At 32.5% G+C, this 12,476-nt stretch overlaps 1 protein-coding gene across 1 annotated transcript in view; it reads right to left on the reverse strand.

Moving 5' to 3' along the window:
• Positions 1 to 11,384: 11,384 nt before the first annotated feature.
• The window catches only part of Or22c (Odorant receptor 22c), a 66,156-nt gene continuing 65,064 nt past the window's right edge, over positions 11,385 to 12,476 (reverse strand). The window contains 2 exon segments of the mRNA XM_075294984.1: positions 11,385 to 11,453; positions 11,759 to 11,911. Of these exon segments, the coding sequence (XP_075151099.1) occupies positions 11,385 to 11,453; positions 11,759 to 11,911 (222 nt within the window).

The raw sequence follows: 12,476 nt of genomic DNA on the forward strand, positions 1-12,476 counted from the left end.
AGACCATATACCAACACCATGTGTCAAATTTCAGCCAGATCGGATGAAATTTGTTTCTCTTTGAGGCTCCGCAAGCCAAATCTGGGGATCAAGTTTATATGGGGGCTATATATAATTATGGACCGATATGGACCAATTTTAGCATGGTTGTTAGAGACCATATACCAACACCATGTACCAAATTTCAGCTGGATCGGATGAAATTTGCTTCTCTTTGAGGCTCCGCAAGCCAAATCTGGGGATCGGTTTATATGGGGCTATATATAATTATGAACCGATGTGGACCAATTTGTGCATGGTTGTTAGATACCATATACCAACACCATGTACCAAATATCACCCGGATCGGATGAAATATGCTTTTCTTAGAGGCTCCGCAAGCTAAATCTGAGGGTCCGGTTATATGGGGGCTATACGTAAAAGTGGACCGATATGGCCCATTTGCAATACCATCCAAACTACGTCAATAACAACTACTTGTACAAGTTTCAAGTCTATTGCTTGTTTCATTCGGAAGTTAGCGTGATTTCAACAGATGGACGGACGGACATGCTTAGATCGATTCAGAATTTCACCACGACTCAGAATATATACTTTATGCGGTCTTAGAGCAATATTTCTATGTGTTACAAACGAAATGACAAAATTAATATACTCCTCATCCTATGGTGGAGGGTATAAAAATGAGCTTGGACAATAGCCGTTGAAGTTCCATGAGCTTTCCCATATAAAGAAAAACTTAAACTGGTAAGGTTCGCCTGCACGAATTCTCTGATGAGAAACCATTCCAAGTTTATGAACAAACACAATGAAATCCAATCATTTTGGAAATTGTCTAAGCGATGAAAGCTGAAAATTAAACCTTCGAGTGACCACAAGAACTCAAGCGCCGCCAATGGTAATGATGTAGGCCGCCGTAACGACCGATGGTCGCTCCAATCTCGTATTCATCGACCGTGGGGTTAGAACAAATGCCGAATATTATCGAGAAAATGTCCCAATGATAATTTTAAAGTACTGGAGAAATAAACATTTCGACCGCAGACCATGGCTATTCCAACAGGGCTGAGCACCATTGCCCTTAGGACCTGTCAGCACCATGGATGGCTTACAAAGGAAGTTCCTGGCTTCCTGAAAATGGCCAGCAACATCTCCGGATCTCAAGCACGATTGCCACTCCAGCCAAAATTAATTTACAAAAATTCGGAGGAAATTTTACAAAAAAAAAAATACACTAACCAAAAATTCTTATTTTGCAAAATTTTATTTCTATAGAAACATTTCTCAAAATTTTATTTCTGAAGAACTTTTTATAATTTTATTTTCAATATTTTATTTCTATAAAAAATTTTTGAAAAAATTTATTGCTATAAAAAATTTTTGAAAAATTTTATATCATTGGAAAACTTTTGAAAAATTGTATTTCTATAGAAATTTTTTGACAAATTTTATTTCTATAGAATATTTTAAAAAAATTTTATTTATACAGAATATTTTTTAAAAATTTTATTTCTATAGAAAATTTTGGCAATCTTTTATTTCTATGGAAAATTTTTAAAAAATTTTATTTCTTTAGAAAATTTTTAAAAAAAAATTTTATTTCTATAGAGTTTTTTGAAATATTTTATTTCTGTAGAAAAGTTAAAAAAAAAATTATTTGTATAGAGTTTTTTTGAAATTAGAAATTTTGATTTTATTGGATCTTTCTTTTATTCAATAGAAAATAATTATTCAAGTTTGAGATCGTTTTTTTATGTATTGGTTTCTTTATTCTTCAATATTTCGCAATTACATTGAATTGCTTCATCAGGAGTAGATCTACACACAAAAAAATTTCACGAAAATTTTTCCAATTAAAATTTTAATTGGGTTTTAAAAAATATTCAATTAAAAATTTAATTGATTCAACAAATTTTTTAATTGAAACAAAAATCAATCACAAAAATAATAGTATCAATTAATTTTTTAATTGGATCAATTAACTTTTTAATTGACCTTCAATTAATTTTTTAATTGATACTATCATTTCTGTGATTGAAGACATTTCAATTAAAAATTAATTGGATCAATTAATTTTGTGATTGAATCAGAAAAATTTTTTTTTGTGTGTACAATAAAAATGATATGATCATTTTACTCATGACATGTAAATGATTTATCAAAAAATTGTTTTTATAATTACAAGTAATTATAGTGGTTACTATTGATTTTAGTTTACAAAATTTTTTTGAAATATTTTATTTCTGTAGAAAATTTTTGAAAAATTTTTCTATAGAAAATTTATATATAGAAAATTAAAAAAAAAAAATATATATATATATATATATATATATATATATATATATATATATATATATATATATATATATATATATATATATATATATATATATATATATATATATATATATATATATATATATATATATATATATATATATATATATATATATATATATATATATATATATATATATATATATATATATATATATATATATATATTTCTATAGAAAAATTTCTCAAGATTTCTCTAGAAATTTCTTGAAAAATTTTATTTCAATAGTAAAATTTTGGAAAATTTTATTTCATAGAAAATTTTTGAAAACTTTTATTTCTATAGAAATTTTTTAAAATTTGATTACTACAAAATAGTTTTGAAAAATTTTATTTTTATACAAAATTTTTGAAAAATTTTATTTCTATTGTTGTTTTTGATTTCAGCTTAAAACCATGCATTGACTAAACTACAAGTGTAGCTTAACCAACAGAGGAAAAGTATGATTGTATAGGGCAAAGCCCTATAGGATGCAAGATGGTTGGATGTACAGCTGTTTCGGAATTACCACATTCCTCATCAGAGAAATGAAGAGAAATCAACAATAACAATCAAAACGAAATTTTATTTCTATAGAAAAATTTTTCAAAAATTTATTTCTATAGATTTTTTTTTGAAAAAATCTCATTTCTAAAGAAAATTTTTGAAAAAGTTTTATTTTTATAGAAAATTTTTGAAAATGTTTAGTATATAGAAAATTTTTTAACAGTTTAATTTTTGAAATTTTTTTCTGTAGAAATTTTTTATTTCTATAGAAAACTTTTGCCCATAGGCCGATGGGTACTAACCAACTCTGTTATTCATAAAAAAATATTTTCAGATATTAAAAACATAAAAAAATGACCCCCAAACATGTTCACATTTTATTCCACAGAAATTTCCCAATTTTATCTCTTGCCCTATGGCATCCCTAATTAAAATTACATCCTAACCATAGGGCGACAAAAAAAATTAAACGAAACAAAAACAGAAGAGGTTTTCAAAGCATTTGATAACAGAACATAAAGCAAATATTCACAGAGAATCTGGAGGACAAAGAGTGCACGCAAGCACAACTGTAATAAGAAGAATGAAAAATAAACATTTGCTTATTTTACCATAATTTTATTAAAATATGGTCTCTGTGTTCTACGATTTGTTCATAATGGCGCTGTAAGCATAAAAAATAAATCTCAAATGTAAAAAAAAAATAAATAAAAGCCAAAGTCTTCTAGTCACTGTAACCTGATTATTCTTTGATATTCTTTTAGAATTTAATTCAATCCCTTTGTACGTCATAGTTATAAATCAAAATGATTTAGTCTAATTTTTATGATGGAGAAACCTTCTCATTTGCTATAATCCTATTAAGCCTTTAAAACGATGATCAACTATAAATCAAGAGGATATACTTGGGTGTACTCAGAGTTCATATGATACCTTTGAAATTTGGTAAGTGACTTTAGTATTCACCCTATGGAGCAACCAAGAGCCTACTCCCGTCGAGCCAAATTAGCTCGATTCCAGCTTAAGTATTTTTTTTTTTCATTAAACCTTCTTTGCCGACTTCGAGTAATGTATTTAAATTCCATTTTTATAATATCATATTTACAAGTCTACTAATTTATGGCTGACAATTTTTCGCTTGTAAATTGGATTGAACCTACGAGCCATTGTATGTTAATTTAAATTTTTAGATATATGCTTTACTGTAAAATATCATGTCTACCTTATATAGACATGATATTTTACACCCTCAACCATAGGATGGAGGTATATTAAGTTTATCATTCCGTTTGTAACACATCGAAATATTGCTCTAAGACCCTATAAAGTCGTGGTGAAATTCTGAGTCGACCTAAGCATGTCCGTCCGTCCGTCTATTGAAATCACGCTAACTGCCGAACGAAATAAGCTATCGACTTGAAACTTGGCACAAGTAGTTGTTATTGATGTAGGTCAGATAGTATTGCTAATGGCCCATATCGGACCACTTTTACGTATAAAAACCGACGCTCAGATTTGGCTTGCGGAGCCTCTCAGAGAAACAAATTTCATGCAATCCGGCTAAAATGTACATTGTCTCTAACAAACATGCAAAAATTGGTTCACATCGCTCCATAATTATATATAGCCCCCATATAAACCGATCCCCCGATTTGGCCTGAGGAGCCTCTAAGAGGAGCAAATTTCATCCGATCCGGTTAAAATTTGATACGTGGTGTTAGTATATGGCCCCTAACAACCATGCAAAAATTGGTCCATACCGGTCTTAATTATATATAACCTCCATTTAAACCGATCCCCAGATTTGACCTCCGGAGCTATTGGAGGAGCAAAATTCATCCGATCCGGTAAAATTTGGTACATTGCGCTAGCATATGGCCGCTAACAACCATGCCAAAATTGGTCCATATCGGTCTATAGCTATATATATATATATTATATTAGTATAGAAAATTTTGTCAAAATTTTATTTCTATAGAAAATTTTGTCAAAATTTTATTTCTATATTTATCAAAATTTTTTTACTATAGAAAATTTTGTCAAAATTTTATTTATATAGAAAATTTTGTCAAAATTTTATTTCTATAGAAAATTTTATCAAAATTTTTTTACTATCGAAAATTTTGTCAAAATTTTTTTACTATCGAAAATTTTGTCAAAATTTTATTTATATAGAAAATTTTGTTAAAATTTTATTTCTATAGAAAGTTTTGTCAAAATTTTATTTCTATAGAAAGTTTTGTCAAAATTTTATTTCTACAGAAATTTTTTTCAAAATTTTATTTCTATAGAAAGTTTTCTCAAAATTTTATTTCTATAGAAAATTTTGCAAAATTTTATTTCTGCAGAAAATTGTTTCAAATTTTTATTTCTATAGAAAATTTTGTCAAAATTTTATTTCTATAGAAAATTTTGTCAAAATTTTATTTCTGCAGAAATTTTTTTCAAAATTTTATTTCTATTGCAAATTTTTTTTTTTTCTATAGAAAATTTTATCAAGATTTTATTTCTACAGAAAATGTTGTAAAAATTTTATTTCTATAGAAAATTTTGTCAAAATTTTATTTCTATAGAAAATTTTGTCAAAATTTTATTTCTATAGAAAATTTTGTCACAATTTTATTTCTGCAGAAAATTGTTTCAACATTTTGTCAAAATTTTATTTCTGCAGAAAATTTTTTCAAAATTTTATTTCTATTGCAAATTTTTATTTCTATAGAAAATTTTGTCAAGATTTTATTTCTACAGAAAATGTTGTCAAAATTTGATTTATATAGAAAATTTTGTCAAAATTTTATTTATATAGAAAATTTTGTCAAAATTTGATTTATATAGAAAATTTTGTCAAAATTTGATTTATATAGAAAATTTTGTCAAAATTTTATTTATATAGAAAATTTTGTCAAAATTTTATTTATATAGAAAATTTTGTCAAAATTTTATTTATGTAGAAAATTTTGTCAAAATTGTATTTCCATAGAAAATTTTGTCAAAATATTATTTCTACAGAAATTTTTTTCAAATTTTTTTTTCTATAGAAAATTTTGTCGAAATTTTACTACTATAGAAAATTTTGTCAAAATTTTATTTCTATAGAAAATTTTGTCAAAACTTTATTTCTATAGAAAATTTTGTCAAAATTTTATTTCTATAGAAAATTTTGTCAAAATTTTATTTCTACAGGAAATTTTTTCAATATTTTATTTCTATAGAAAATTTTGTCAAAATTTTTTTTCTATAGAAAATTTTATTTCTACAGAAAATTTTGTAAAAATTTTTTACTATAGAAAATTTTGTCAAAATTTTATTTATATAGAAAATTTTGTCAAGATTTTATTTCTACAGAAAATTTTGTTAAAATTTTATTTCTATAGAAAATTTTGTCAAAATTTTATTTCTATAGAAAATGTTGTCAAAATTTTATTACTATACAAAATTGTGTCAAGATTTTATTACTATACAAAATTGTGTCAAGATTTTATTACTATAGAATATTTTGTCAAGATTTTATTTGTACAGAAAATTTTGTCAAAATTTTATTTCTATAGAAAATTTTGTCAAACTGAATTATTTACGTATTTAATCGACCTTTTTTGTTTAATATATACCCCGTATGGACTAACTTACAATTGAGAAGACGGTGTTAAAAAGTTTTAAGATACCTTGCCATCTGGTTGCGGTAACACCCAAGTAATTCGATTGTGGATGACAGTCGTTAGTACAAGTTTCTATGCAATCCATGGTGGATGGTACATAAGATTCGGCCTGGCCGAACTTACGGCCGTATATACTAGTTATAAATTAATTTTCTAGTTATGTTGAAGTCTGATTTTTTATTCATTTTTTAAAATAAAACATTTATTGAACTTACAACTTCAGGGAGGCTATAGCCCCCCTTGGAAAATTATCTAGCTAATGCATATAAACCAACCCCCGATTTGGGGTCTTGAACATCCGATTTGCCTGTTATTCAAAATCTATAGGATTTTAAGTTACTAAAATAGGTGTGCAGAACATCGTGTGAATTCGTCATGTTTTGGTATAGCCCTGTGTAAAGACCGATCTCTCGATTTGACTTCTTAAGCGTCTTGACAGCGTCAAATTTGTATCCGATCTGCTTGAAATTCAAAATCTATAAGTATTTTAGGTGCAAAAATAAGTGTGCCCCATATAGATCAATCTACCGATTTTACCTCTTGGGCTTCTAGACAAAGCAGTTTTTATCCGATTTGCCTGAACTGCAAATCTAAAGGTATTTAGATTCACACATAAGTATCCCGAATATGGTGTGTATCACTCTATGTTTCCGTATAGCCCCCATATAATCCGATTTCCGGAACACCACACTTTGTTTTTAATTTTATTATAATTTTAGAAGCAAACAATTTAGGAAATAACATAAAATTTTAGAATTAATTTGGTACGAATAATGATTTTCAAACGGCTTACAAAGCCATCACACGGTGCACGAAAGATGATCCGCTGTAATTTATCCCATTCTCGTCAAAGCGCCGTCTAGAAATAATCGACACTTTGATATATTTTAGTGCCAAACTGCCTCAGGCGCGAAAATCCAACGGATTGAAATCCGGAGGTTTTGGTGGCTATTGTTCGGTAGAAATGAGGCTATTATTATGACTGAAGCCATCGTGGTGCAATGGTTAGCACGCTCGTCGTACATACAAAGGCTCGTGGGTTCTATCTCTGCCTTGTCAGAACACCAAAAAGTTTTTCAGCGTTGTATAATCCCCTCTCGGCTATAAAAAAGAGCTAAATATGGAATCGGGAAACACTCAGTATTAAGAGAGAAGTTCACTACTGTGGTATTACAATGGACTAAATAAGTGCGCCTGTAATATCGCGCTGCCACTATACCTAACATGACTTAACGTTGGTTGACGCGTCCTGAATGCGATGAAGCCTGTTGGAATATCCATGGCCATGGAAATGTTTGTCTGCCCAGGGCTTCACTTTTTTTGACCCCATGGACGATATATAAGATCGGGGGACGACCAGCGGTCGACATGGCGGCCTCGCTTGAATTCTGGTGGGTAATCCAAGGTGTACATTTTCTTCTTTAGCAAGTACACCAGATCATCAAATTCGGTATCTGGTCACTTTCGTGGAAGCGAAGCAACTCCTTGGCCCTTTCGAATGCATCGGTGAGCTCCTGTGGCTTTAGGCTAAGCTCATTTTCAGTGTATGTGACATGTGTTCCCTTCTTCGTATTTGTTTTAGTTACAAAAATTTGTTATGATTCCGACTTCAGCAAAATCTGACCCCATAGGCCCGATATCAGACACAATACTAATCCATGACCCTATTATAAGGATGAATTCTCCTATTTTAAAATTAGTTCCATTTCTAGTGTTTTTTAAATAATGAGTTGCTACCTAAGCTTTAAATGTTAACAAAATCAATCCATCCTCCGTAATTGCAAAATAAACAAAATATCTGTTTGCTTTTATTTAAGCCCTATAAAAACTCATTTAGGGTCACTTCATTTACCTTAGAGAGGGAGATAAAACACTAGAGCAAAAATCTGTTTCACAGCTATGTAATCAGTAAATTGGAGAGGATTTTAAAAGATATACCATTAGAGGTTGAGGGTCAGATATGCCATAGAATGTATAACATAATTTACCTTCTTTTCAGTAAATTATGGTCACATAAATCCTCTCGAGAGCAAACACATAAAAGCCGCGTGAAAATATACGACCCCGGGGTAACGCAGAAAAACCTTGAAATAAAGTAACTAACTCAACAACCAGCACAACTCGTCCGTGCATATACACCCTCCATCCACTCCACCTACCCCGAATTCTTTCACCTATTCTCGACAAAATTGTCTAAACACCACAAAAATCCTCAATGTCCACATCACCGTCATCATCATCATCAGAGTCATTGTTGTCAACCTGAGTAAATGTTTTTCGAGCGTCTATAGACATACCCATGGACCAAAACAATTTTTTCCTGGGGTTATATGCAAAAAGGTAGGCGCATATCGTTCGGTGATTTAAAATCGTTTTAAATGGCCTTAGAAAGGAAAGTAATGTTAACAAGTATATACGGCCGTAAGTTCGGCCGGGCCGAATCTTAAATACCCACCAAATATAATAGTTTCCTTTCAAATTTTTCATCGTAGCGGGTTACTTGATGATATATACAATTTCTGGGGGTTTTTTGACAAATATTCTCTCAAACAAATCAGTTCAACCAGTACGCTTTCCGAAGATAAAATTGAAAAATTTTTCTTATGAAGACTAGATCCGATTCTGGATTTAGTTTTACTTATGTTTTAGAGGAACCATAATCATATCGTGTAAGTGTACAAGCAAATGATTAAATAACGCCTTGATCTAAAATCTGTAGATTTTTACCCCCATTATTTGAATGATTTAGAGACCCCAAATCGGAGGGCCGGTTTTTAAGGGGGCTATATCAAAACTTGTACACAATATATTCACCACACCTATTTATAGTCCTAAAAAACCCCCAGATTTTAAATTTCAGCGAAATTGGATAAAAACTACGGTTTTTGGAAGCCCAAGAAGTAATATCGGGAGATCGGTCTATATGGAGCTATAGGTTAAGGCAAAGCATAGACCGAAAATCATCATTTTTAGCACACCTCTTTATGGCCCTAAAATACCTCTAGATTTCCAATTTCAGGCAAATTGGATAATAACTACGGATTCTATAAGCTCGAGAAGTACCATCGGGAGATCGGTCTATATGGGGGCTATTCCAAAATATGGACCCATAATCAACATTTTCGGCACACCTCCTTATGGTTGTAAAATACCTCTAGATTTCTAATTTTAGGCAAATTGGATAAAAACTACGGTTCCTAGAAGCCCAAGAAGTAAAATCGGGTGACCGGTCTATATGGGAGCTTTATCAAAATGTGGACCGATACTCACAATTTTCGGCACACCTCTTTAAGGTTCTAAAGTACCTGTAGTTTCTAAAGTAAAACTACGGTTTCTATAAGCCCCATATCGGTAGGTCGGTTTATATGGGGACCATATCAAAACCTGGAACTATATAGCCCACCATTGAACTTGACCTGCCTGCAGACAAAAGACAACAAGACAAAATTTCAGCACGATAGCTTCATTAATGAAAACTGTAGGGTGATTACAACAGACAGACTGCCAGACAGACAGACGGACATGGTTTATAAGGCTAAAGCTAAAGTTAGGTTAGGTTAGGTGGCAGCCCGATGTATCAGGCTCACTTAGACTGTTCAGTCCATTGTGATACCACATTGGTGAACTTCTCTCTTATCACTGAGTGCTGCCCGATTCCAGGATATGCTCAATGACAAGGGACCTCCTTTTTATAGCCGAGTCCGAACGGCGTTCCACATTGCAGTGAAACCACTTAGGGGAGCTTTTAAAACCCTCAGAAATGTCACCAGCATTACTGAGGTGGGATAATCCACCGCTGAAAAACTTTTTTGGTGTTCGGTCGAAGCAGGAACCGAACCCACGATCTTGTGCATGCAAGGCGGGCATGCTAACCATTGCACCATGATGGATAAGGCTAATGCTAATGATAAGGCTAAGGCTAAAGCTAAAGCTGAAGCTAAAGCTAATGCTAAAGCTAAAGCTAAAGCTAAGGCTAAGGCTAAGGCTAAGGCTAAGGCTAAGGCTAAGGCTAAGGCTAAGGCTAAGGCTAATGCTAATGATAAGGCTAAAGCTAAGGCTAAGGCTAAGGCTAATGCTAAGGTTAAAGCTAAGGTTAAAGCTAAGGCTAAGAGTAAGGCTAATGCTAAGGCTAAGGCTAATGCTAAGGCTAAGGCTAATGCTAAGGTTAAAGCTAAGGTTAAAGCTAAGGCTAAGAGTAAGGCTAAGGCTAAGGCTAAGTCTAAGGCTAAGGCTAAGGCTAAGGCTAAGGCTAAGGCTAAGGCTAAGGCTAAGGCTAAGGCTAAGGCTAAGGCTAAGGCTAAGGCTAAGGCTAAGGCTAAGGCTAAGGCTAAGGCTAAGGCTAAGGCTAAGGCTAAGGCTAAGGCTAAGGCTAAGGCTAAGGCTAAGGCTAAGGCTAAGGCTAAGGCTAAGGCTAAGGCTAAGGCTAAGGCTAAGGCTAAGGCTAAGGCTAAGGCTAAGGCTAAGGCTAAGGCTAAGGCTAAGGCTAAGGCTAAGGCTAAGGCTAAGGCTAAGGCTAAGGCTAAGGCTAAGGCTAAGGCTAAGGCTAAGGCTAAGGCTAAGGCTAAGGCTAAGGCTAAGGCTAAGGCTAAGGCTAAGGCTAAGGCTAAGGCTAAGGCTAAGGCTAAGGCTAAGGCTAAGGCTAAGGCTAAGGCTAAGGCTAAGGCTAAGGCTAAGGCTAAGGCTAAGGCTAAGGCTAAGGCTAAGGCTAAGGCTAAGGCTAAGGCTAAGGCTAAGGCTAAGGCTAAGGCTAAGGCTATGGCTAAGGCTAAGGCTAAGGCTAAAGCTAAAGCTAAAGCTAAAGCTAAAGCTAAAGCTAAAGCTAAAGCTAAAGCTAAAGCTAAGGCTAAGGCTAAGGCTAAAGCTAAGGCTAAGGCTAAGGCTAAGGCTAAGGCTAAAGCTAAGGCTTAGGCTAAGGCTAAAGCTAAGGCTAAACTAAGGCTAAGGCTAAAGCTAAGGCTAAGGCTAAGGCTAGACTAAATATAAGATTAAGGTTAAGGCTAGGCTAGGCTATTCCTATCATTATAATTGTCATTATCCTTATCAATATTCTTTATCATTAACCAGTCTGAGTTCTTACTTATTTTGTCCAAAAAGGCATTCCAAAGTAACATATCTTCATTTCACTGCTGGATCTATTACCTTCATGCTGCTTGACAAGGATAGAATACTAAGAACCAAAGAATATCCCATTATCATTTCTTTTAGAGTTTCTCTCGCTTTTCTCTTCTCAACTCACTCCAGACTTTTTTCATCGTTTGCTGTTTTTTTTTCTACTTACCGAACTGAAGGCCGACAATGATGGTGTAAAAAATGGTACTGCAATTGTTGTTGCTTTTTGAGAGCGATGCAACATCATTAAAATCATTTTTCTAGTTTTAACATCGCACTTAAACCACTCGATGTCATATAGCGTATCTGCAACTGAAATGCTCTGTAGCATGATGATGTAGCCGATGGTGCCGGAGGTGAATCGTGTTCTCCATGAAGGCAAAATAGGCAAGGCACTCATGGTAAAATCCAACAACGTGGGATAGTGACACATATGACATGGTAGCACAAGGAGAGATGAATAAAAGAAAACGATAAAGAGTGTTAAAATAAGTAAACGATTGAAGAACAGTTCCAGCATAACTTTGTCAGAGTGTGGGTGACTTAGTTAAGGATAATGTGCAGAAAACTATAGTCCCACATGGAATTAAATATAGGTGTATAAATTAACAGAACAAAGTACAGTGAATACTGTCGTCAGATAGGTGGGATGATTTCATAATACCCAGTAACATTCCGTACACAAACAAATTCATCATCATAAAACTCGAAATTTCAATAATTTTATTGAAATTTGTGCCCTTAAATAAATAAAAACAAGTATATACGGCCGTAAGTTCGGCCAGGCCGAAGCTTATGTACCCTCCACCATGGATTGCGTAGAAACTTTTACTGAAGAGTATCATCCACAATCGAATTACTTGGGTTGCGGTAACACTTGCCGATGG

Source organism: Haematobia irritans, chromosome 2, assembly GCF_050003625.1.
Source record: "Haematobia irritans isolate KBUSLIRL chromosome 2, ASM5000362v1, whole genome shotgun sequence".
Lineage (NCBI taxonomy): Eukaryota > Metazoa > Arthropoda > Insecta > Diptera > Muscidae > Haematobia > Haematobia irritans.